Here is a 26024-nt window from a genome sequence, read left to right as displayed (position 1 = left end):
TTAAAAGCCAAACATAAAAATTGCTCTTCTGCAACTCTTCTAGGGTGCACTGATCACAGAGACAGGAAAAGAGGTGGTTCTCTGCCAGTAAAGCTGCTTGTGTTCCTGGTGCCAGTGTCCCAATAGACAGTGCAGCATCAGATCATGGCTGGTGGAGGGAGAGAATGTTCTTTGTTGTGAGATCCTAAGTGTACACCACAAGCTCTTCATTCCTGGGTCTCTTGGTTGCCTACATTTCTAGAATGCGTTTGGTAAAAGAATTACGTGGGTAAGACATTGCAGTGGGAGGTTTCTTAGTCACTGGGTAGAGAGATATCATTGCTACCTGCAGGAACCACACTTGGACTGGGGCAGGAGGTGCACTGTGTATTTTATTCTCTGCTGTTCCCTTTCTCATAGGATTTCAAGGAGCAGATAGTCCATCATGCTGCAACCATCTTCCTGATCAGTTTTTCATACTGTGCCAACTACATCCGCATTGGGACGCTGGTGATGGTGATCCATGATGCCTCTGATTGCTTCCTAGAGGTGAGCCAGGCACAGCCTAATTAGCAGTGGTGCTCTTCAGACACAGAGTGCCCTTCTAACACAACATGGCCAGGCACTGGGATGTTCCACAGATCCCTCGTGCTGCTCTGCTGACCCAGCCGAGGGTGCCCAGCTGAGAGCTGGGCAGAGCTGTGGTTACCTGCATGCAGGTTGTGTTCTACCTGTCTCATTAGCCCCTGGAGTGTGTGCAGATGCTGTCTTGGCTGCTGTTCTATTGTTCTTTCTCCTTGCAGCCAACTAAGATATTCAATTACATGAAGTGGAAAAAAACTTGTGACAGCCTCTTCATGATCTTCTCAGCTGTTTTCCTGATCAGCCGCCTGGTCATTTACCCCTACACGTGAGTCTGCTGCAGTGAGGGGACATGGAAAAGCTGCTTTCTGGAGACAGGATGATTAGCTGGGTGCTGCAGCCTTTGCTTTTCAGTCCTGGAGCATGTGTTCCTGCCCTTTGCACAGGCTGAAGTGCCACATGGCTGCTGCCTTGGGGTAAACAAGGGTGCTCTGCCTTGGAGTTTATAGAGCAGTCTTGAAGCCCTGAAGGGTGTTGCAGAGGAGGAGCCCTGGGCTAGTGGCTCTATCCTGTGTACTTCGGGTGGGAACTGATAGTTGGCTCACATGTAAAGATGGAAGTGGCTGACCTGAAACTTCCTCTGTGACTACAAATTTCTGGGGCTTAATTGTGGCCCTACTAACAACATGCTTTCCCTCCACTGCAATTCCCTCTGTTTTGCAGAGTGCTTTATAACACCTACTATTACTCCATGGAGATATTCCAACCCTTCTTTGGATACTACTTTGTGAATGTTCTCCTGATAATTCTGCAGTTGCTCCATGTCTTCTGGTCCTGCCTAATTATTCACATGGTCTACAAGTTCATCCTCCAGGGCACGGTATGCATCAGTTTGTAAAGGATACTTCCTTCACATCACATGGGGGGGGAGGGTCCACCTAGACTGCTTGAGAACACAGGGGTCCATCTGGCATGGATTCCTTATTATTCTAGTGAAATTGTACATGTACATTACCAACAGTGAGGTGGAAGGAAGCTCATTAATATTAGGGAAAGTTGACTCAAAAAATTTTTATGAGTCACTACAATATTGGGTCCACTTTTGATGCTTATATTCAACAAAAATGCAGATTGGACTCCAGGAGAGGTGTCTGTGAACAAAGCCAGTGACATCTGAGTAAAAATCCCAACATTTTGTGCAGTGTGATTTGCATTTGTAACAAGAATAAGAAATCAAGGCAGATAAAATTGTCATGATTGGTGAGGCCAGTGCAAAAGTGCTTCCCTTATTGTACAGGATTTTCAATTACAGTTGTGTTATAGTACTGTAGATTTCTACACAGTAGGTATTTCTATCTAAACCAGCTGCCTGGGTTCTTCTTGCAACAGTGGAGGGCAACAGGCATGCCCAAATCATGATCCATTCCATACTGTACCTGGCAGTGCTGCTCAACAGGCACAGAGCAACCAGAGATGAGTATCTGAGCTCCAGCTGTGTAAACTGAAGTGAAATGCATCCCACATCCCACTCTTTCTGGCCTATAGTATTTGCTGTGAGACCAAACTGCTGCTCAGCATGACATTCTTCCCAAAATCAAAGCCATGACTGGCCACATGCCAAGGACGCAGTCCAGAGGTGAACAGTCAGTGCCTCGTGGGAGCTGACCTCAGAGCCCAGGATGATTTGTTTTATTAGTATCCAGCTGAGGAATTCTGTCTTACAGGAACTGAGAGCAAGCACTGAAGGCTCCTCTTTATCCGTATTGTCCCCATTTTCTTTATCTGCCTTCCCTTAAGGTAGCACAGAGCAAATTACTTGCAAATCAGGAAATGGGGCCGGAAATGAAGATACAACTGAAGACAGCCTTTTATTGTTTTCCTAGTTTTTGTGTGGGCTGAATTATCACTGCAGTTACTGTAATGTAAAATTATGAGGTAATAAATAGTCTTATTAAAAGAAAAGAACCATCAGGGAGGAAAATCCTGGAGTATGTCCAGAATTTTTCCTGTTTTATCTAAAATCGATCTGCCAGATTTGATGTAAAAATATATTTGAAATATTTCACTGTGTTGAGCAGTGAAAAGCAAAAAAAAAATTGTCCTAAACAGAACTGTTTCAGTGACAATATTCAGTAGCCCAAAGCAGCATCAGGAATACAGGACATTCTCTCTTTGAGAGCCATGAAACTCATGCTACAATCAGTTCATGTTCTTCTTCCAGGCCTTTCTGGTCTCCATGGTTTTCCTCTCTGGCTACAGGATAATCTTTACCACCTTCCCACATGATGTTCCCTAATCCCCAGTAATTAGAACTCAGCCTAGATCCTGAAGTACGAGTTTTACTCCCTCATAGAGGGAGCAGCTTTATAGTTCCTTTGGGAATCTTGCCAGATTTAAGGCCTCAGCCACATTCTCTGGCTATAAATGGATAAACGTAGAAATATTGACTATAATTTGTCCTTAAGCTGCAGATCCAGACTCCTGCATATTTCCTGAACTGTCAGTTCCAGAGTGATCCAAGGTGCAGGTTGTTCACAGCAGATAGCATCTCCCACCCATACCGTCCTTGGAGGCAGATTGAATTCAGTGCAAGTTTAGATTTTTACAAATCCTGTCTTCATCTGGTTGTAATGATATCTGGAAAGAGCATGAACCCAAATAGAGTTCTCAATATGATCTGAGAGATCTCAAGAACAATGGACCATAAATGGAGACTAAGTTTCTGGGCAGTACCTGATTTGCTCCTGAACAGTTTCTAAAGCTCAGGTCACAGGAGGTGTTTGCAGCTTTCCCTCTTTCCAACAAGGAGTGTGACACTGTGAATTTGTCCCCAGTTTTGACATCTTATATGGCAGAGTAGAGACAGCCTGAGAAGCCAGGGAGTGCTGAGCTGCTTTTTCTAAACTGTCATTTTTATCCCATTATTTTTTTTTTGCCTTTCTTTTAAGGCAATGAATTAAATATTTACAGAAGTGGATTATAGGTCTCTCAGTCAATAAACAGCAAGAGGAAAAGCCTGCCCATAAAACTGAATGTAGTCAGAGTGGAGTGGCTTTGTGTTGAGCCTTTGGTTTGTTTGGAAGCGTGTGTTTCCAGCCTGTCCCAAGCAGTGTTGTCAGCCTGCAGCCACCCAGGCCATGTGTAGACAGAAGTTAGCTCCTTGTCCCTTTTGGAAAGTGTAAAAGAGCTTGATTAACGGCCCCATCCTTCTCCCACAGGCTGATGACCAAGGGCAGCAATGTGGATTTACTCAGGCTTACACAGTTGTCCTCAGTCCTGGGCATTTGTGGTTTTGTTTTGCTTCTCAGCCCGTTAATTGCTAATGTGTATCAGGGTCACAGGTGAGATTCCAGTGAGACTGCAATCAAAGAGGCAGGGAGAACCTGTTCCCAAGGGTAATGTAAAAGCTGAGGGGACAGAGCAGGACTGTGCTGCGGGTGAGTGGCTGAGGCAGCAGGTGCATGGTCAGCCTGTGGCTCAGCCAGCACTGCTGCTTGTGCAACTGCTGTGTTTGTCTGGCTTCTCACTTAACCTGTTTTTGTAGATGGAAAAGGACATGAGAAGTGATACAGAAGAAAGTGACAAGGATGAAGAAAGAGATAAAATTAGGGAAAAGGAGAAAAATGGGATCACGTATTTCAGCAACGTCACAAGCAATGGTTACATCCAGAGGAATGGGTCTGAGCCACTGAACAACAGAGCCCACCTTGCCAACGGCCACACCAAGGAAAGATAGCTGCTGTCCATGTGCTGCTGGTCTGGCCTCCAGAGAACCCAGGCCACCATCTGTAGATACAGTTTTGCTCACTGTGTAGATAAAATGGAGTGCAATTGCAGTATTGTAGCTGAATTCCTGCTTCCCATAAACAGAAGTGTTTATAGTCAGTGATATTTGAAGGAAGTTTTTTGTCTTCCTTCAGTAAAAGCTTACTATAGGCTGTAGTCTCAAAACAGATAGCAAGGGATCAAAGTGGTTTGACTTGTATTAAGACTGTACCATAATTGTTGTCAAATGTGTTAATCTTGAAAAATACTTTAGAAATAAAAAGGTGGATAAATTCTGGCAGTGTCAAGTTTTACCCACCTAATGTTTGATAGGAATCTGCTTAGCCTGGATCAGCCTCTGGAGGCCCTACCTATTGCCAGTAATTATTATGGCTGACAAGTGACAAATCTTACCACTGGGATACCTCTTCTGAGAAAACAGGTGCCCTGTACACACTTACAAAATTAAAACTGAGCATTGTGAAATGAAAGCTTTGGAAAGGCATAAGATAAAACATGTTCTTCTCAAAGGAAGTACTCTTTGTGCCAGTGACCAGTTTTGTAATGCTGTTATCTCAGTGCCTACTTCTTGCTCCTAAGGAGAGAACTCCAAAGCCCAGGCTGGAGGAGTACCCATGCAAATCACATTGGCAGAGCTAGAAATTCCGGACAGCTGTTTCTCAACTGTCAGGTAATCCTCTAAACCTGTCTTGGAAGGAAGTAGTCAGGAGAAGGGAGGTGACTAGGAATTATATAGTCTAGAAGACAGCACTGACTAAAGTGCTCATGTTTTCACTTAGTGTGACTGGCACAGTGGGAAATGTTTACAGAGTCAGCTTGTGGCAAGAAGGTGATATATTTCCCCTGCCCTCTGAGGAAAAAGGGTCCAGAGAAAATCTGCTGAACCTTATGGAATAATGCTTTAGCATGGCCTTCTAACTCTAGGGCCTTTGCCTACGTGTATCAAGAATACCAAGTATAAAGCAGTGGTCCATGAAGTCATGATGTAGTGCTGATTCAGTTTGTTTAGTTGCCTTATCTTGTATCATGGGTAGTCTTAGATTTTTGGATTGTGCAATCTCTTAAAACATTTAAATTAGTGTTATATGATTTTCTGTTTTATCGGTCACTTAATCTATGAAACTGAAGTATTACCAGATTGACTGTAATGAGTGCAGGGACTTAGACTGCCGAGGCCATGCAGACACTTCTCTTTATGTACCTAGTGCTAACTGGGCGGGGATGGGACGTGGACCAAGCAAATACCTTATTTGAGGAGGTGGTGCACATGTTTAAGTTATAAAGCAAGTGACACCACAGAAAGACGAGGATTTTCATCAATCCACTCAGGTCACCTGAGATGTGACTGAGAAGCTTTGATCTGAGCTTGTGTATGCTCATCTTTGGTTTCAGTCAAAATACATTTGGATAATTGGATTTCTAAACTGGAATTGGATAATTTCAGAAAGGAATAATTGGTTCCAGCATGCGTGAGTCCAGGGCAGTAACATGCTGTGGGAGGAGAGCATCTGCTCCTGCATTGTCATTTAAATCTTGATTTGCTGAAGACAGTCTGCCTCTGGAGCCTTAGCTCAGCTGGTGAAAGCATGGTGTTAGGGTTATGGGTTTGATCCCTGTATGGGCCATTCACTTAAGAGTTGGACTCGATGTTCCTTCTGGGTCCCTTCCAATGCAGAGTATTCTGTCATTCTGTGGTCATTGGAAGTTGGAAGCACGTGTTCTGTACGCTGTGATCTGAGCGTATGGTTTCACTCTCTGCAGGTAGTGTGCTCAGGAGGATGGTTATGTATCATTTTGTACTACTGAATGTAAATGTTCTTTATAAATTACTTTTAAAGGTTTGATCGTCTGATCTCTTTTCTACTTCTTTAACCACCAGGAGGTAAACCTGGCTGGCTGCACCTTACATGTGATGAGGGGGACCCATGTGGGTGCCACTGCCAAGGGGAAGACGTTGCATACACAGGACACACAGCCACACTGAGCCATGCCAGTAAAGAACTGCAGCTGCCAGGTTTGTCTCCTGCTCAGTAATACTGTGTTTGGCCCTGGAACAAGGGACAATTTGGGACATCCCTACACTAGACCTGGGGGCAGGCCAGGTTATTTGGTACTGCCAGGACAGTGGCAAGTCCAAGATGGCAACACTGGGGAGGTGCTTCGGCCTTGCGAGGGTAGGAGGAGAGAAATTATTATCTATTCTTCTTTTCTGTGAGGTTTTAGGAGGCATGGGAAGATCCCTGTTGTAAAATCACACCTCTCCTCCAAGGAGCAGAATGCTCCCCAGAGTCTGCACAATGGCCAGTGGAGCCAGTGTATGTTAATGCCTGCTGGATTTGATCCTCAGGGCTTTGTTGTGTCCCTGAAGACTGAGATAAACTCCTTAGGAGGCAAATCTGGTTCTTGTTAAAGGACACATCAAGGATACAGGAGAGCTGTTGGATTTGAGCAAGAACTACTGAGTGCTGCCTTTAGCTGAGGAACTGAGCAGGACAGTGATGAGTCGAGGCCGATCAGCTGCTGAATTTGTTTTCTTGCCATCAACTTGGTAAAGCTCAAAGAAGCATTCAGTTTCCTCCCTGCTCCCTCCTTGCTCCACCTTCTCTCTTTATGTTTGCTCCAGGGCTGGGAAGCTTCTTAGTAGTGTGATAGTGTTTAAGAAGTTAATGTATCCATCCCCTCCTCTCTTCACACATGGGGCCTCACAGCTTCCCCCACAGAGCAGTTGTTGTAGAAAACCTGCAGCAAGTCTGTCACTTGTCTGCTGAGAAACCCAGCAGAGCAGATCATGGAACCACCAAACCCATTAGGCTGGGGAAGGCTTTTGAGATCATCAAGTACAACCTGTGACCAGTCACCACTTTGTCAACTAGAGCAGAGCACTGAGTCCAGTCACTTCTTAATTACCTCCAGGAATGGTGACTCCACCACCTCCCTGGGCAGCCCATTCCAATGTTTAACAACCCTTTCCATGAAAAAATTCTTCTTTGTGTCCAACCCATACCTCCCCTGGCATTGCTTGAGTCCTTCTCCTCTGTTCCTGTCCCTGTCCCCTGGGAGCAGAGCCCATCCCCCACCTGGCTGCACCCTCCTGTCAGGGAGTTGTGGAGAGTGAGAAGATCACCCTGGGCGTCCTTTTCTCCAGGCTGACCACCCTGATCTCCCTCAGCATCTCTCTAATGGAGAGATGGAGCACTGGGCACCACAGCAGGGCCTGACTCTCTTTCCCCCCATACCTGGATCCCCCGTGAGCACAGACAAGATGCACATCACACAATGTTAGTGAGCAGCTGTGGGAGATGAGGCAGCCAGCTCCAGGTGAGCCATGAGTAAAAGAGCATATACTGATGCTTCCAGGCTGCTGTGAGGTGGGTGAGTCAAGGCTGGCACAGTGTGGCCCCCAGGCTGTCCTAGCTCAAAATTAGGGCTAACATGAATCTGCTGACTCCAGTAGATGTGGACATCTGGTACCATTTTGGCTCGTTTTAAAAATAGTTTGGCATAGTTGTTTCCTTCCTCCTGCACACAGTAAATTTCAAAGATCTCCATACATCACATTATTTCATTCAGAAATGTGTGCCCAAGGGAACCTTTTCTTGGGTGGGTGCACTTGGAACGACATTGCTTTTCTCATTCTCACAGGTACAGCAGACACAGTGCCTGCAGATAAGGGCAAGGCCTTGTTCAAAAAGCTGAAGTCGTGTCTAAACAAGGGGAAGGACCTACAACTTTGTCAGATGAATGTAAGCATGTGATAAAGCAGGTCAAAAAACATCGTGAGAAACAACTTGAAAGGCAATACCAGTCTCTGAAACATTGGCAAGACAGCTGATTCAGAGATGATGGTGGCAGACAGCAGGAACACTGAGACAGGTCAGGCTAGAGACAAGAAATGCAGTGAGCTGCCCTGTATGGCTCCCCAGCTGAGGGAGAGAGGGTCCAATACCTGACATCTCACTGAGGCCACATTCCAAGAGGATCTGCTTCAAGCCAATGTGAGAAGTTACAGCTCTCTGTAGTCTGACATGCAGACTGGTCAGAGCAGTAGAAAGTACTGTATGTGATAGAATTTTTGGAAACAGACATGAACATAATAGGAAAGAGTCCCCATGGGGTGGTTTGTGGGGAAGTTATGTCTCACTCTGCTGGAGTTACCCCAAAGAATTGGTGAGCACATGTAGTGGAGAGAACCTGCACCCTGCTCAGCTTTGCAAAGGCATTCAGAAATGTCCCTCACCAGCCTGAGGAAATCCACCTGAGGTGACTATGAGAGACCAACATGGATTGTTTTCAGCTGTGTGTTGTTGCAGGTGCCCCCAAAAAGGGGGAGGGAAAGGCAGATGGCAAAATCAGCCGATAATGAAGGTTCCTCAAGATGGTGTTGTAGATTGGCTGCTGCACTTCGCAGCACTGAGAGACTGGCAGAACACAGCTGAAGCTGAGTGGAGCAGAGGAAGGTGATGCACAAGAAAAGGTGAAGTGCTGGGCTGTGTGTGAGCACCCCAGAAGTGCTCTGGGGAGCAGTGCCTCAGCTTTGTGCTCAGGACATGATGGTTCAAAATGCAAACAGGATATGGGATGTTTCTGGCCAAGATGAAGGAACCAAAACTGAGACTGCTGGGGCCCTGAAGATGCCAGAAGATTTTAATGGATGTAGACAGTCTTCCCCTGGGACCTCCATCCCCACCCTCAGCCAGGTATCAGTGTTGATTAACTGATGAGGGTTTTGCAGCCTGTGAGGAATAAGACCACTCTTAGTAAAAATTAAAATAATTTATTAAAAACGGAAAAATTGAAAAATTACAAAGATTAGCAAAATATAAAAATTTGGGATCCTAGTGGCTCAGGAGGTATGCCCCAGGAGCGCAGGGATTAGAGATCTTCAGGCTTAGACAGCACTGGACCTCAAGTGGAAGAACTTGCAGTGCTGGGCTGACTTTTAGCTAATCCAAAAGTCAAAGGTAAAAATTATTAAAGGCTCCTTAAAAGGAGTAAGGCTTAAGTACCCAGCATTGACGTGCACTGCAGCTGATCTACAGTGGTCTGTGCTGCTCTGAGGCTTGGCCTCGTTGTTTTATAGTGCCTTTGCTCCGCCCCAGTCTGCCCACAGCCCGCCCACAGCCCGCCCACAGCACACCCCTTTGGTCCAAAGTGATTGGGGCTTTCCTTTTGACAGATCATCTCTGTCTACCCATGGCTCGTCGTTGTCAGGGGGGTGGTAACAGCTGAAGGGTGGTAACATGCCCTCATTAAGATTCAGGTTGCTATGGGGCTTACTTGAAGAATAAGGGCTATGGGGCTAAAAATAGCAATTGGCTGTTAGGACTGGGGTTTTGGAGTTAGTCCCGAGACTAAAGTGCAAAGCAAAACCCTCCAAAAAAACCATTAAAATACATCCAATACCTCCCAAAACATCCACAGAAACAGACAATGAACATAGGAGAAACAACTCTTACAGTGTACAAGTGGTTTAAAGTTTGAAAAAGGGATTTTTAACTAGGAAACTTTTAACTGGGAATTTTAACTGGGATTAGTGCAAATACACTGTTTTGAACAAGTGAAAACACTAATAATGAAGCTTGATAGTGAAAACCCTAATAATAATAAGGCTTGATTTTTGTACCTGGGTTGATGGTTTAACTTTATCATTCAATTAAAAGAGCTGTTTAACTCAAAATTAACTAATTAAGGCACTTAACATGCAAAGACCAAGCTAATTAGGGATTTCATGTATGACACAGCCTGAGAAGGAAAAGCCTGGTAGAAAGAGGGGACAAGAGAGATGCCCCAGCTGATAGTGTCACCAGGTAGGGACTTCAGTCATCTGTGAAGCAGAATGACATTGAAATCAGCCACCTCCTCAACACCCACTAAATTACTCTCTTGTACTAGGACATCTTACCCCACCCCCAAGCTCACAGGCAGGTCAAAACAAGTGATGCTATTTCAACTAGTCTGACATACTCATGGGATTGAGCAAGAGGTGGGGACAGTGAGTGATGAGCTGTTGAGTTGGGAATCCTGATTTAGCAGTTGAGTTGGGAATCCTGATTTAGCAGTGAGCTTTATGCCTTAGTAATACCTGCTTGCTGCAGGCAGCCTCTGCTTTCTGTGCCCACCATCTTGACCAGAATGGGAGTGTCAGAGGGGTTCTGGCACCATGAATACTGGCTGCCACCTGGAGCTACCTGGGAAGATTTGAAGGAGTCTGCAGACGTACGCTACCCGCAGCCTCAGCACCTCCTGCTCTGCATCCCTGGTGCCCTGCTATTGATCTTTGTCCGATTCATCTTTGAAAGGTGAGTGCAGCACCTCTGGTTTCTCCTGTGCTGGTTGCCACCAGGGCTGCTCCAGAATAATCCTTACCTGCCTCCTGACCACCACAAAGTGTACATGTCCCCAAGAATAATGAATCTTTCTGCTTTTCATAGCATATGGGATTTGTGTGGCAGCTCTTTCCTCTGCCCTCCCTCTCTCCTGTACCTGTAGGTGTGAAAAGTCCATCTCTCAGTCACATCTCAGCTGTGCATGGAGGGTCCCTCTGGAGACAGGCCAAGACAGATTAGGGAGCTTGCAACGCAGATAAGGGATTTACTGGGTATGTCAGTGCTGGGAGCCCGTAGCTGAGCCAGGGTTCAGCCTGATCCTAGAGGATGCTCCTGAAGGTGCCATGTGAGCTCCCTACCCTGGAGCTCTTAGGGCTGCTGTGGGACCACTTTGCTCACACCACTCTTTGCCCAGCTCTGCCCTGCTTTCTCCTCCTGACACCAGAGGACCCCAGTTCTGTCAGGGGTGATGATGCACTCCAGCGTCCCAGCTGCAGGCACATCACCCCAGGGGAGCCTGAGGACTGGCTGGCATCTCCCCAGAACTTGTGTGTGGAAGTGAGGCAGTGGCACATGGACCGCTGCTCTCTACTGCCCGGGCCAGCTCCAGCGGTGTGCGGCAGGAGTGGGGAGCAGCCGGAGGCACGGAGCTTTAGAGCTGCTCCTCTGAAGCCTCAGCTCTACCCTGCGGAGCACCGGCTCCGGACACTGTAGCAGCCAGCAGCCCCCGACGAGGGGAGAGAGAAAAAGTAGCGAGGAGGCTTGCCCCGGGGGCTAATCCAAGTTTATGGAAGAGAATCCACCGAGGACAAGCCCCGCCAGCCCCGCGCCCATGACTTACAAAGGGGGGGTGAACAAGGGGAGTAAACCAACTAGGGACCAATAAGTGGATTAGGAGGGAGGGATGCTGAAGGGGTGGACTCACATCTGGTCCAATGGTCTTGGTGGGTGGAGGGGTCACATGCCCCAATGGGGCGTCGAGGTTTAGGGGATTTCCAAGAGGGGAGGTATCCGAAGGAGCAGGATCTCGGGGGACTGACGGGGGCCATATAAGGGTAATTAGGGAGGGCTCAGGTGATGGACACCGAACCTTCGGGAACAACAGGAGGGGTTTGGGTGATTGATAGGGAGAGAGCCAGAACAAGGGGAGGAGAACTACCATGTAGGGAGCACCAGGGGAGCGGCTTGGGTCTGGGGTAAATCAACTAGGAGTGGGGAAGGTAGGGATGAAGCACTGGGGTACAGAAAACATATGAAACTACAGTAAAAACCTCAGATCACCACAAGGCAGATACACATTGCTCATCCCATGAGATTCAGAAAGGGCTTTGAGCCCGTTTTCCAGGAACAAGGATGCATGGGGAGGTACAGACCAGCCCTCAGCACGGGAAATTGGAAGCCGGTCAGTTAAAGCAGGGCCGTGTGCTGGTGTGGGCAGAGCTGCCAGGATGCTTCCCACCAGGCAGAGCAGGACTTCAGCGGGGGAAGAGGGAAGGACATGAAGTGGCAAAGCTGTGGTCAGCAAACCTGCCCTAAGCTGGGACAGGGGGTCTCTCCTGGAGGAGCTTGGGGAGCACTGAACCGTCTGCCCTCAGTGCTGGTTCCTGCCTGCAGTGCACAGCCATGTGAGAAGATGTGGCAGATGAGGGCTGTAGGAAGAGCCAGAGTTAATTCCAGGGTCATCCGGTCTTCCCTCAAAGACGGGAAGGCAAGTTACACTTGCCTGGCTTCCTAGAAACAACATGATTTGGAACACAATGCCTCCCACTAGAGCTTAGCTGGGGTTTCCTGCAGGAGCCAGCATATCCCCTTGTCCTTGGCTCCTGCTGCAGCAAGTGGTCAGGTACCCTGGGCTCAGAGCCCATGGGACACTCAGACACTTACAGACTGGTTTTGTGGCATCCTCTGGATTGCTCAGGAGCACTGGAAAGAGGACCAACATGCACTCCAACACAGAGGCATGCTCTGTGTCCTGTTGCCTCAGCAAAATTAATTATTGCTTATTTAGCCATTGTTACTGTTGTCTCCACTGTACATCCTCAATTTTGCCTTGGTGCCATTGTGTTTCTGAAGAAAGGGCATTGGCCTGACAGAGCCACCAAGCCTTGAGCGTGTGCTGGAGCAGTACTGGGAGCCTTGGGCTGTGCCTTGGGCTGGGTGTGCACTCTGGCAGTGCTGGAGTGCTGGGGCAGTACATCCAGCACAGAACACGGCACTGGCAGCATCTTCCTGGTGGCTGACCCTGGCTGCCAGTGTGGGCACATAGGTCCTCTCCTGCCAGAACTCTTTCCTCTTACAGGACCGTGGCTCTGCCCTTGGGCAGGGCATTGGGGGTGAGTGACAAGCAGAGGCCCAAAGTTCAGACCAATGCCACGCTGGAAGGCTTCTACATTCTGCTGGGCAAAACCCCAAAGAAGGTGAGTGTCCCCTGTGTCTCATTGTCCCAAGAGCCCAGGCGAGCAACACCTCTTTCTGTCTCTACCCCAGGCCAGGCAAACCAGCCTCACAAGCAAGGCAGTTACTGTTAAACACTTTTCCTGGGAAAGATGTATAAGCAGATATTGCAGCAGCTTCCAACATGTTCAACAGCTGCAATCACAGCACCTCCTGACCTGCTGCATGTCAAACACAGCAGCTGCTGTGAGAGCTGCTGGCTCTGGCGAGAAGGCAGCCACCACCCCTTTGGGTAGAGACTATTAGAGCTGCTTATTTTTGGCAGAACTGCAAGTCCTTCAGAATCACAGAATCACTTAGGTTGGAAAAGCTCTCTGAGATCACCAAGTCCAACCATTCTCCCAGCACTGCCAAGGCCATCAGTACATCCCCACGTACCACATCTACACATGTTTTAAATCTCTTCAAGAATGGGAACTCCACCACTGTCCTGGGCAGCCTGTGCCAGGGCTTCAAGTTTTTCCAATCTAAACCTCCCCAGGCACAACTTGAGGCCATTTCATCTTATTCTGTCAGGGACTTGCAGAGAGCAAGAAGGTCTTCCCTGAGCCTCCTTCGCCCTAGGCTGAGCCCTGCCAGCTCCCTCAGCTGCTCCTCATCAGATTTGTGCTCTAGACCCTTCCCCAGCTCTGTTCCCTTCACTGGACATGCTACAGCCCTTCAATGACTTTCTTGTCATGAGGGGCCTAAAATTGAACCCAGGATGTGAAATGCCTCACCAGTGCCCAGCACAGGGGGACAGTCACTGCCCTGGTCCTGCTGGCCACACTATGGCTGCTACAGGCCAGGTGCCATTAGCCTTTTTGGCCGCCTGGGCACTTCTGGGCTCATGTTCAGCCACTATTCACAAGCACCCCCAGGCCCTTCTTTGCTGGCAGCTTTCCAACCACTCTGCCCTGAACCTGGAGTGTTCCATGGGGCTCTTGTGACCCAAGGGCAGGGCCTGGCACTTGGCCTTGTTGAACCTCACACCACTGGCCTTGGCCCATTGATCCAGCTGGTCAAATTGCCTCTGCAGAGCATTCCTGCCCTCCAGCAGATCAACATCCCAGCCAGCTTGGTGTCATCTGTGAAATGACTGAGGGTGTCCTTGATCCCCTCTTCCAGATCATCAATGAAGATATTAAATACGACTGGCTCCAAAACTGAGCCCTGGGGAAAACCATTGGTCACCAGTCTCCAGTTGGATTTAGCTCCATTCACCACCAAGATCATGATCTCTGGGCCTGGATCATGACACACTGATGCATGGATTAAAAAAATAATTTAATCTGTATGAAGCTTTGTCAGATTAATTATAAAATGCTCATGAGCTCATCTTTACATTCATTTCAATCACAGTTTATAAACCTTAACTCTTGTCATGTTATTTGGAGTTCATGCAGAAAATGAGGATGATGGAATTGATGGCTTTGAGCCTGTGACTGTGCCACTTCAACAGCTGAATGGTTTATTGACATTATGGAGTGAACCATGTGTCTGTTTCTTTAACTTTACAAGATGAAACTTCTTTTATCTTCAGGTTTTCCATCTGTAGCTGATAATTATAAGCCAAAATTGTATTAGAGGTGGAAAAAAATGTATTTAGACTTCTATAGCCAGACATTGCATCCCATTGTGTACAGCTGGCAAAATGTAAACAGGGAGAGGTTGTGTTTACTTCTGAACCTGCATTTATATATGTCTGAATTGGAGTTTTTAAATGGCCAAAACAATCTGGGATTTCACAAATGCAAATAGAGTTGATGCAATTTTTTTCCAAAGAAAGGTGTTCTTTGAGGAAAGGTGGACAGGCAGAAGCAGCTCCTGGGAGCAGAGCTCTTCCTCCCTCCCAGGGAATGACAGCCTCCAAAAGGCTCAGTCCTTCCTCCCTGCTCTGTTTTGCAGGAGGAGCTGGTTTCACTGGCCAAGAAAAGTGACCTGCCGGTCAGAAATGTGGAGACCTGGTTCAGGCACCGGCGGGCCCAGGACCACCCCAGGCTGATGAAGAAGTTCTGTGAGGCCAGGTAGTTGGGTCTGCTTTTGGTGATGGAGACCTCCAGTGGGTCTGCATGTCATCACTATGCTCTGCCCTGTCCTTTCCCCAAACATGCTCCCAGGGGAGCTGCTGTGGCTGCGAGCAGAGCCTCTGTGCCATGGCTGGGTGCCATTACTGCACACGCTGACAACAGAGCCCCCCACAGCACTGCCAGCTCCCTCCCTCCCTCCTTCCTTCCCATTTTTACCTTTGAAAAGTTAAATTTGCCTCAACAGAGTCTACTGGCCTTACTGGAGAACAGGTTTAAATCTTGAAAGCTCAGAGGGATTATGAACACCAAAGCCACTTGTAAAATGTATTAAACTTCTTTTCAAAGATGATCTTGATACAAAATTAAAATTTTAAGATATTGTCAGCATGGATATGATTGGGCAGAAAATGAATCCATGAAGTGCAGTTAGGAGGCAGTGCAAGCCATGAAGGAGGGAGGTTAAAACTGAAAAACACAAGAAAGCACCAAAATCTTCATAGCTTTCCTTTTTCCCAAGTTGTTTGCTCTCTTATATTAAATCTTCCTGCATATCTCAGTAATACATGGAGTCAGGGTGGGGGGAGGAGTCACCAAGTGTCTTGATCAAGATAATTAAGCTATCTCTGGTTCTCACCTTGAGGTTTAATGCTGTATATGCATAAAGACCCCCATCAGTTAAGAGATCTACTCTTCTTCCCCCTCTGAAAAAGAAATTATTCAGTGCTTGAATCGTGTTATTATGTTTAAAAAATATTCTCCACCTGAAATCTTGTTCAGTGCTTCCTACTGCAGCATTTCTGAAGAAAGTAATAAATCCCCCAGTATTCCTGTGCCATCACTGAGAAAAATTGGGTGCCTTCCACTGTCTGGGGTGTATAAGCATTTGATAGGTGATCTACAAACATCCACACAACAAAAGGAGACAGGGAGAGGCATCTTACTGCATCCTTTTAGACACTGATGGAATGCCCAAGGAATTTGGGCAAAGCGTGGACCTCAGCAGAGCCTCGCTGGGCAGTGGGTACCCTGCTGCCTTACAGCACATGCTTCCATGTGCCAACAGAGCTGAGATTCTGCAAATCTCTGTCCAAACAAGCGTAGGTTCTCCTGTGGGCATCCTGGGCACAGCCTGGGGAGCTGTTTCAGTTCTGGAGGTGGTCTTAATTCCTTGTTTTCTGTTTTAGTTGGAGATTTACTTTCTATTTCACCTCTTTCTTCTCTGGACTGGCTCTTCTGTATGATGTAAGTATGTGAGCAGGGTCATGCTGTGAAGTGACACCTTTCAAGGGTTCTTTGTTCATGGCAAATGAGGCCGATAGTCCCAGGCCACTCTAAAGAACCCATTGGAAGACCATGTGTGGTCATGACTATGGGTGCAAAGCCAAAGAAGGACAAATTCAGGGGTATGGAGCAGAATCATCCTCAATCCTGAGTCAGCAGTTCCTTTTTCCCTGGGTGGACCTGGCTAGGTGTCAGTGATGTTACCCTGCTGTTCTTGTCTTAGATCCTTGTGTAAGTGCTTCCCCACAGGTACCCACACACAGCTCTTGCATCTCAGACAAGAGCAGGACCTGTCCTCACTGTGCCTGCTGCCCACTGCTCCAAAGACTCTCCATATGACATCCTGTACATTCACTAATGATAAATGCATTTTGCCAACCACTTTCTCCAAAGCTCAAAGCCAGATTTGATCTAGCATGGGCACACTGAATTCTTGGAGTACCTCTTCCCATGGTCTTTACATGTCATTAAAAGGCTCTGGGTTCTTACTGCTGCCTTCTCTATACACAGAAGCCCTGGTTTTGGGACCACACCGTGTGCTGGTTGAAATTCCCACAACAGGTGAGCAGCAAATACATGGAATCACAAGATAATTCATATTGGAAGAGAGATCAGGAAGATTCTTGTCTGACCTCCTGCTTGCAGCACTTAGCTGTGAGATCAGACCAAGTTACCTAAGGTTTTTTCCAGTTTAGTTTTGAAAACCTTCAAGCATGGAGACAGCACAACCTTATGACAAAAAGCTTTATACTTACAACTCATTATATCCACCTGTCTTATTTCAACACCCCTCTGGTCTCAGCCTCACATTATGCATCTTGGCAAACAGTTTGACATCTGCTTGATGAGCTCCTCACACGTGCTCCACGTGACAGCCTAAGGAGAGCTCTGCTCAGAGCAGGCACCTCTTCTCACTGAGTTTCTCTGTCACCCAAGTCTGTTTGGAAGTGACTCTCTGTGGTCACAAAAGGTGGTCAGGATGTCTGACCTCTCAAAGAAGGGACAGAGATGAGGTATCTGAACCCCTGGAGAGGGGTTCCCAGCTGCTCCCAGCCCCTTTGCAGACAGGCCAGGGCTAGTCCTGGCTTTGGGCTGACCTTGTCAGTGCATCAGCAAACGGTTCAGTCAGTGGGAACAGGAAAATTTAGGCATGACCAACACCTGCTGTCCCAAACATGGGTTGAATGAAGGGGCTTTGCCCAGGAAGACTCCTCCCCTCTCCTGAACCCAGGGCTAGGCAGGGCTGTCAAACTGCCTATCACTTGTCTTACAGCCTCTATCACCTGTATTGGGCTCGTTCTACCTCCTGGAGCTCTCCTTCTACTGCTCACTGGTGGCCACCCTGCCCTTTGATGTGAAGAGGAAGGTAAGTGTCAGCAGCACAACCACAACCAGATGGCTCAGTCAGCCCCCACCGTGAGGCTATGCCCCCGTCCCGCTGTCAGCTCCCCAGGGGTGCAAAGGAGAAGGCACAAGTGCTGCTGTGGAGACCCTTGTGCACATGGGCCCCTTCAGCTCTCGTATCCCACCTCTGCACCTTGCACTGGGCCCTGCTCGTGTGTGGCATGGCCTTCCTGCCTGCTAGGCTGGGCAAGTGCTGGGAGCTGACACAGGGGTTCCCATGGCTGGTCAAGGGACAGGCACTGGGTGAACATGGCATCATGGCCTTTCCAGCTCTCAGATGTTGCCTGCACCAGAGGGCTGTGTCCTCCTGATGGGAAGGACCTGGCCTGCCCTGATGAGGGTCTCTAAGTGTATGTGTGACTTTTGCAGCATTTCAATTTGGGCAATTGAAGAGGCATGGGCAGTTGAAGAGCTCCTCCATTATAGCCCATGGATAGGACCTGCCCCAGGCCAAGGGCAATCTACTGTCCTTACAAAAGGTTCTTCAATACACAGAGGACGGATCTGGAAGTAAATAGGGGGTATTAAGAGAGCAGTTTTGGAAGGGCAGATTGATTCATGGAAACTTATAAAAATCTGTCTTTCAGCATGTTTGCACCTACACATATCTCACAGGTATTTGTCTGGGTTTCCATTAACTGGGCATAAAGGAGGAGATTTTCTTCTTAAGATTGTGCAGGACCTCAGAGAGCTGTAGTGTGGTGGGGAGCACTGATGCTTTGTGGACGTGTTTGACACATCCTAGTGAGGCAGGAGCATTCAGGAACAGATGCTGCCAGGGCAAGGTAAGCCTGACAATCTCTCTTCTCATGCCAGGACTTTAAGGAACAGATTATCCACCACATCGCCACCATCACTCTGATCTTTGTCTCCTACTGTGCCAATATGATTCGGTTTGGGATGATAGTCATGCTGGTCCATGATGCCTCTGATTATATTTTAGAGGTGCGTTACCCCCACCTGGAAATCATGGAATGGTTTGGGCAGGAAAGGACATTAAAGCCCGTCTCATTCCAACCCCCTGCCATGGGCAGGGACACTTTCCACTAGATCAGATTTTTCCAAGACCCATTCAACCTATCCCAAGGATGGGGCAACCACAGCTTCTCTGGCCAGCCTGTGCCAGGGCCTCACCACCCTTTGAGTAAATAATTTCTTCCTAACATCTAAGTCTCTCCTAGTTTAAAACTGTTGCCTGTGTAAAAAGTCACTCTCCCAGTTGCAGGCCTGTGCTCATGCCTGTGGGCAGCACTGGCACCTGTGCACGTTGCTACACATGACACATGAGTGGGACACATGTACGTCAGTGACAGTGAATTTAGGAAGTCCTGGTTCTACTGCTCTTGTGGAAAAGTAATTGGATGCAAAGGGACTGGGATACATCCCTACAAGCCTGGTCATCCTTGCAGGACATGGGAAATCCCTCAGCCCCTGGAAGGAGAACACAGGCACAAGGGGTATATGGAAATTTGTTTCTCTACAGCTTGCCAAGATACTCCATTACCTGAAATGGAAGCGGGTCTGTGAAACAGTATTCAATGTTTTCGCTGTGGTTTTCATCATCTCCCGGCTTGTCATTTTCCCATTAATGTGAGTAACATTTTGCTGTCCTCCGAATGTGGGTATTATGGGCTGTTTGAGCTTCTGGAGAGGTGACCCTCCATGCTGAGGGGAGGAAAGGCAGAGAACAGAACACTACAAGTTCAAAGATCAATTCAACTGGAACAGAAGAACCCACAGCAAAAACCACCACCCGGGTTTTTACTATATTAATGAATTAATTCTACTAATTAATCTAGAGCCACAGCCTCTGCCCCTATATTCCCACTCCTTGTGTTATAAGCACTGGTTCCTATGAGAGAAAGAAGGTGCAAACCATACTGGCTAGAATTTCCCAAGAAATTCTTAGCAGACTAAAAAAGGCCTTAAAGCTTAAAGGTCTATTAAGATAAAATTAGTACAGAAAAAACAGCACAGTAAATTTAAGGTGATCCACCACGTATCTGAACTAAAACAAGAAAATCATGAGGGATTCAGGAGATGGGACATTCAACATGTTGGGAGGGCATTGGCAATGATTCCTCCAGAAGTCACACACAGGTACCAGCCTTGGAGAATGGCTTTTATGTACACACATCTGGTGACCCTTCCAGCCTTTAACTGGGCTGAAGTTGTTCTTCTTTCCTTACCACTGCCAGAAAAGCTGATAGTGGCTAACTTCCCATAAACTCATTCCACAACACTTGCATTATAGTCTAAGCTTTCTGTTTTCTTTCAAACCAAACATTTCATTTGTTACACCAAGAAGAATTTTAAAAATAGGACATGCTATACACACATAGGGAGAAGTCTCTGTTGCTGTCCTATGTCCCTGCCCTTGCTGCATACCACCACTGAAGATGTTGAGTTTTGAGCTTTGGTGGTGCTGCCATTTAGTCTGGATGCCTATGAGGCTGACTTTGCATGACAAGTCCTGTATTCGGGTGGTCAAATTGCTGCCTTAGAGAGAAAAGCAATAGAAGCTTTAGGCAACTTTCCCTGAGAACAAGTGCAACTTCAGTTGTCTCTGCTACAAAGTGCGAAGCCCCAGTATCCCAACCTGCTGTCCCACAGTATAAGGACAAAGGTAACAGGTGTCCTGGATCAGATAGGTCCATTGAGATCAGCACCTCTCAGCACCACAGCAAGCAGCAGAGGTGTAGGAAAACAAGTGCAGAGCAAATACACGCTGTGTCCAACATACAATATATGCTAAGATGTTCATGTCATAGGTAACTTGTAGAGGAGGACACATAACTAGCACTCATCATTTCTCTCCTATGCTGAACTGCTCTCTGTCCTGTCTGCTTTCCACTTCCAAACCTGTGGTCTCCTCCTTTCTGTTCTCGTCACTGAGGATACAGACTTTCTGTGACTTTTGCTAAAAGTAATTCCATGCCCAGCTGATAATCTGCACCCTTAACTCTTCCCTAACTTCAGTTTAAAAAGCCATGTGTTATCTTTTTATATAAGTGGCAGTGGAGAGGTCCCCTTATGGTCTCACTTCTGTCCATAGTTCCTCTCAAGACTTATTTTAGGGGAAATGTTGCCACTTCCTGCCTCTTCTAGGGAGCATTGCAGGTTTCTGATAACTGACCTGTCTGCAAAGCCTATTGCATTGTTGGTGATTTTAATACAGAGCATCTGCAGGTCCTCTGGGACTTGCTTTGTGAGAGCTGGGCACAGCGTGAAGCCTGGTGGTGCCATCCTGGCTGAGCTCAGCTCTGCCCTGGGAACACATCAGCCAAGCCATTGCCCAGAAAGAAACCTGATCCTTGTAAGTCTGAAGATACTTAACCTGCTTTAGTCTTTTGTCTTCTGATTTACCTCTCCCTCTTTCCCACAGCGTTTATTATTACTTTGTGACAAAAGTTTCGTTGTTCCCCATAAGCTGTCTCATAAGTGCTTTCCTGATGATCCTGCAGTTGTTACACATTTTCTGGTCCTATGTGATCATCCAGATGATCTTCAATGTCATCCTCCGTGGTGAGGTATGAAAAGTCTTTGTCTCCTTTGTGCCACCACTGCTCATGAGAGAGCATGAGGTTCAGGGTGACTCCCACCTGCCTGCAGGAAAGCAGGAGAGAAGTGGGATTGCCCCACAAACAGCCCAGGAGCTTCTTAAGGCATACGTTGGGAGTTGTATGGATAACGAAGATCAGAGCAGGAGCTCACTTCTAGCTTGCAGCTGTGTTCTAGTGACATGGGAGCCATCCACAGACCTGTCTCCTCACTGCCTAATCACTTCTCAGTATGTAGTTTTGGAGAACTAGAACCTGTTGGTATGTCTGAAGTGGAGTAAGGAAGGAACAACCAGGTAAACCTGGTTGATAGCACACTGTGTATTTGCATTTCTGAGTTTTGGGTGCCTTCCACAGGCTCTTGATGCATGCCAGAGTTTGTATAGGGATCATTGGGAGAAACATTGTCAACAGAGAGGGGAGCTCCCTAGCCTGCCTTGCTAATGTAGGCAGATGGCATCGTGGGAGCATCTGAGAAGATTTGTGAAAGCTCTGGGGACCTGTGGCCAAAAAAAACCTCTCCGCAATTTTGGTGCTATGCCTTCACCTTTCTTGAGTTACCCCTTCATCAAAGCTAAATTACAAGAAAAAGCCATTTTTCTGAGGAAATTATGGAGGATATGCTCATGGAGGTTGTAGACAATTGCAAAATAAGGAGCCCAGTCCATATGCTTGCTGGATGAATCTGTGTTGGCTTTCACAGCTTCAACAGTAATAAATTGCATAGGAAATATGCAGAACGACTATACATAGAATAAATATTAACTTATTTTCAGGAAGTCACATTACAAGAGCTTTACTAGGGTGACAAAAAAAAACCATTCAAAAGTTAGGTGAAACCATAACAGAGTTAATATCTGTCAGCTTAAGTCAATCTCCCTATGCTGGGACAATTGCAGCACTGGCTTTAAGGATATGATCACACCTCTTATTTCTATTTTAGCTGCCAGGTTAAGTCCCCAGGGCTATGAATGAAAACAGGACTAGTCCTCTCTAATATACACCATTACATATGTTTTGCAGCTCATTTAAACTTTCTTTTCTTCAGAAAAGACAAGACGCCAGAAGTGACACTGAAGAGAGTGACAGGAGCGAAGGAGAGGATCTGGCAAAGAACAAAGAATAACACAGGGCTTGCTGCAAATCACCAAGATCCAAGCAGTCTTTGAATGTGGAAAGGCTGAACAAGAGCTGGGGGAGAAGCTGGACAGGGCTTCACTGCAGTCTGCCTGAATCAGCATCCAATGCCTAGGTGGAGGTGAATTTCATCACATCTATAGGCAGTTAAGTCTCTTCAGTTTTTTCTATAATTCTTCTATTAGGATTATTCTTTTATTACTACTCTATAATCACTCATCCAGAAAAAAAGGGTCTACAAGCCAAAGTCCCACTGTGTAAGGAGAAGAGGGGTTGAACAAGCTGCTAAAGTTATGACTCCCATCTGGGATTATCTCAAAGCCTTCCCAAAAGGTTCATGAGATAATAAATTAAACTGTGGAAGATTTAACCAATTTGCAGTTTCAGAAGACAGTAGCAGTCATCGCCAGCCACCCAATGAAAGGACTTGCATGTGAAAGGCACTGGCTTAAATGGCAAATAAGTTTTCACTTTGGTAGTATAAAATGGTCAGGCTCTGGGATAAACCACTTCTGCAACTAAGGCCTGGCCAAATGATACAAGCTGTATTTGCTGTATGAATTCTACAAAATAGCTCTAATGTCTAAAAGATTTTATTTACTGAATGTCTACTCTGGGAGAAGTCTCCTAAAACTGAAAGGAACTGAATTCTTCCAAATGCACACTTTTCCACCAGAAATTATACATAATAAATGGAAGCTTTCCATATGGATGTATTAATTTTGTTGAGATTTCATTTTTAAAATTGGAAAATAGGAGTGTTACAACACTATCATCTTAATGGGATAGTTTAGGGGTTGGATGATGCTTCACCTCATAATTTCTTGCATAAGATCTAATTTTCTGAATTTATAGTGTAACAAAAAAAGTAAAGTAAATGTAAAAAATTAATTACATGTAAACAAAAAAAGTCTGTTTTATGTACATTTTGCATTAAATCTTTTTAGATCATCAGATCATATGTCAGTGGGAAAATCTTCTTTGAAACTTGCTGGCAGCCTGACATCATGTAACTCAAAGGCTGAACCAGCTTTCCCTTGAAGGACTCTGGAATTTGGGTTTGCAGGCTGCAATGCAGGAAGGCAGGCAGCCACCCTCTCCCTGTGGAACACCAGCCTTGAGCAGGATGTCACCTCACTCCCACTAGCTGCACTTTGGTGGGGGTACAAGGCCCTTCATTGGGATCCTTGGTGTAAGGGTTTGCCCATGAATTATTGTCCCTTGTCCCTTCAAGTACATGCTTTTTTTTAAAGCCCCAAATGATACATGAGAATCTCAGCATTTAAAAGATTTATACAGCCTGCAGGGCACAACTGGCCCCTGGGCCCAGAGAACAGGCCCAGCCTTTGCTGCTGCAGCCCCATCATGGGATCCCTGGCTCTGGCAGGGGAGCTGGCAAGGAGGGGAAGCCAAACTGGACCTAGAGGGCTCCGTGTCTGCAGGCCTGCTATCCTGACAGAGCTGTCAGAGGGGCAGGGCTGCTTTTAACCAGCACCTCTCAGTTTTTAAGGCCTCTCCCCTTCTCTGGAGATGTTAATCGTTCAGCTCAGGAACTCTCTTGCTGTGTCGCATCAGAGAACAGACTCTGACAACACAGGTGACAGCAGCAGTTGCAGTGCGTGCAGCCTCCCAGCTTGCTTCTGCTGCACCAGCAGGGCAGTCACTCACTCTCTCTCCACCCTTGGGAGGCCTGAGTGCCCTTGGAGATCAGTCCCCTACCACCCTGCGTCCGTAGTCCTGCTGTCAGGGTTTGACGCTGGCTAAGTGCTAGGTACCCCCAAAAACCTACTCGTGTATTTTCCTCTGCTACAGCTGAGCAGAGGAGGGGAAATTAAAACAAAGACTTCATGAACTGAGATAAGGATTAGGGGAAGAACACTTTAAGACAAAACAGGTTCAAAACTTAAACAGTATAAAGAAAATTATTAACAGATTTAAAAGTAAAAAGGGTAATAAGAACTAAAATAAACCTTTAGAACACTTATTTTCTTCCCAGCCCCCTCTCTCTTTCCCACTGACAGCTCAAGGACAAAAAACATGGGGTTTTGGTAAGTATTTTACTTTCTAAGAATCTTTCTTCAGTTCGTTCAGAGAAAGGAGTTCTTTCTTCTGCTGTGCTGTGGGGTCCTTCCCACAGGGGACAGTTCTCTAAGAATTTCTCTAGCATGGTTTTAACTTTCTCAAACAGCAGCCTGGCCGATGTGCTGTAACGTGAGTCCCTCCCGTGGGCCAAGCAGTCTTCCCACAACTGCCTAGCGTGGGTCATTTTAGTTCATGGGGTTTAGTCTTTTAAGGATGAGCTAGTCTGGAAGCAAGGGTCCTCTCTCTCTGGAAGCAAGGGTCCTCTCTCTCTGTTCGAGTTCCTCACTAGATTACAGCTTTTCAGTATCCACATGCTCCAGTGTGAGCACTGTTCCTCACGGGCTGCGTGTGGGTATCTGCACCCCCCAGGCACCTCCTGAATTATAGGGAAACAGTTTGTTGTGTTACAGTCCTCACCACGGCTTGCAGAAGAATTTCAGCTCCGGCACTTGGAGCACTTCTTCCCTCTCCTTGTTTTCACTGACCTCGGTGTCGCGTTGGTTCTCCTCACGTGTCCTCACTTTTCCTTTTTCTCTGACTTGGAAGAAGGTTGGTGTCTGTAGGTTTGTTTGTTCTCAAGTTCCAGCAGTTGAAAAGTTCTCAGAGAGCTTTGCTGCACTTGAAAGGTTGATCCCGCCGGGGCTCCATACCGGGGAACGCTGGCCATGCTCTCATTGCTGGCCACGCCGTCTCTGCGGCACCGCATGGGCGGCCCCGGCCTCGGGAGCGCCCCGGCCGCACCAGGATCGCCCTCGGGGGCCGCCTCACCACCCCTCGGGAGAAGAAAGAACTGCCCGTGCTTTTTTCCTTTCTTAAATATGTCATCACAGAGGTGTTACCAGCTTCTCTAAGTGGGCTGGTAACCTGCCCATCGTCAGAGCCCTCAGCAATTATCTCTGTGCCAGACATAGTGGAAGCTTCGAGCAGCTCCTCCCGCCCACTAAACCCAGGCTGTGTTAAACCAGCACGCCTGCCTGGGAAATGCTCTTCCTCATACACAGTCTTTAATTGCAGCTGTGTGCAGGACCCTGCTCCTTGCACCCTCATTTCAGTGCTTTGGGATGGGCATTTTTATTCTGAGTCTCTGCAGCTGTGAACCCAAAGAGGACTAAGGAAACTGAAGCCAGATTCTTAAGACTCAGTGTGCAAATGTTTGTCATCACATACCTGAGTGCATAAATCCAGAATAGTGTCCCTCCTTCTGTGGTGCTCTCCAGCCTGGAATAAAGGTAATTTTAGCTATAATTAAATAACCTGTGAAAATTGCTTATTTCAGGCTGAAATGATACTGATATTGGGTATGGCTTGACAGCAATTGCTGTTTGGGTGTTTGGTTGTTTTTGTTTTTTTTTTTTTTTGCTCTGTCCTACAGCACTGTGGGCTTATAATCCTGATGAAGATTCCCTTGAGACACATTTGATTTA

The 26024-nt window shown here is 47.0% G+C and overlaps 2 protein-coding genes and 1 long non-coding RNA gene across 6 annotated transcripts in view; all 3 read left to right on the top strand.

The window, feature by feature from the left end:
- The window catches only part of LOC138099635 (ceramide synthase 4-like), a 42872-nt gene extending 38250 nt beyond the window's left edge, over positions 1-4622 (top strand). For all 4 annotated transcript variants that reach the window (XM_068997011.1, XM_068997009.1, XM_068997010.1 and 1 more), the window contains exons 9-12: positions 400-528; positions 783-889; positions 1285-1441; positions 4106-4622. In XM_068997011.1, coding sequence (XP_068853112.1) covers positions 400-528; positions 783-889; positions 1285-1441; positions 4106-4297 — 585 coding nt within the window. In that variant the 3' untranslated portion in view covers positions 4298-4622. The remainder of the gene's footprint in view (positions 1-399; positions 529-782; positions 890-1284; positions 1442-4105) is intronic.
- Positions 4623-6249: 1627 nt separating this feature from the next.
- Positions 6250-8732, top strand: LOC138099850 (uncharacterized). Its single transcript, XR_011146774.1, has 4 exons — positions 6250-6361; positions 6760-6895; positions 7990-8090; positions 8658-8732. It is a non-coding gene; the product is annotated as an uncharacterized lncRNA (long non-coding RNA).
- A 114-nt stretch (positions 8733-8846) lies between these two features.
- On the top strand, positions 8847-23369 carry LOC138099684 (ceramide synthase 4-like). Its single transcript, XM_068997093.1, has 11 exons — positions 8847-9044; positions 10443-10646; positions 12973-13090; positions 15015-15133; positions 16321-16378; positions 16928-16978; positions 17691-17783; positions 18638-18766; positions 19305-19411; positions 21207-21351; positions 22430-23369. Exons 1-11 carry the CDS (start codon positions 8995-8997, stop codon positions 22505-22507), a joined length of 1152 nt encoding a protein of 383 aa, XP_068853194.1. The 5' UTR covers positions 8847-8994; the 3' UTR covers positions 22508-23369.
- The last annotated feature ends 2655 nt before the right edge of the window (positions 23370-26024 follow it).

This window comes from Aphelocoma coerulescens, chromosome 28, assembly GCF_041296385.1.
Source record: "Aphelocoma coerulescens isolate FSJ_1873_10779 chromosome 28, UR_Acoe_1.0, whole genome shotgun sequence".
Lineage (NCBI taxonomy): Eukaryota > Metazoa > Chordata > Aves > Passeriformes > Corvidae > Aphelocoma > Aphelocoma coerulescens.
Note: the sequence above shows the minus strand (reverse complement) of the source record. Positions and strands in the feature narration are given on the sequence as shown.

Excerpts from the sequence above, each read along its gene's own strand:
- LOC138099684 (XM_068997093.1), top strand. The coding sequence starts at position 8,995 with ATGGATGTAGACAGTCTTCCCCTGGGACCTCCATCCCCACCCTCAGCC. Across the intron at positions 10,647-12,972 it reads GTCCGATTCATCTTTGAAAG|GACCGTGGCTCTGCCCTTGG; the intron begins GTGAGTGCAGCA and ends TTCCTCTTACAG. Across the intron at positions 17,784-18,637 it reads CCTTTGATGTGAAGAGGAAG|GACTTTAAGGAACAGATTAT; the intron begins GTAAGTGTCAGC and ends TTCTCATGCCAG.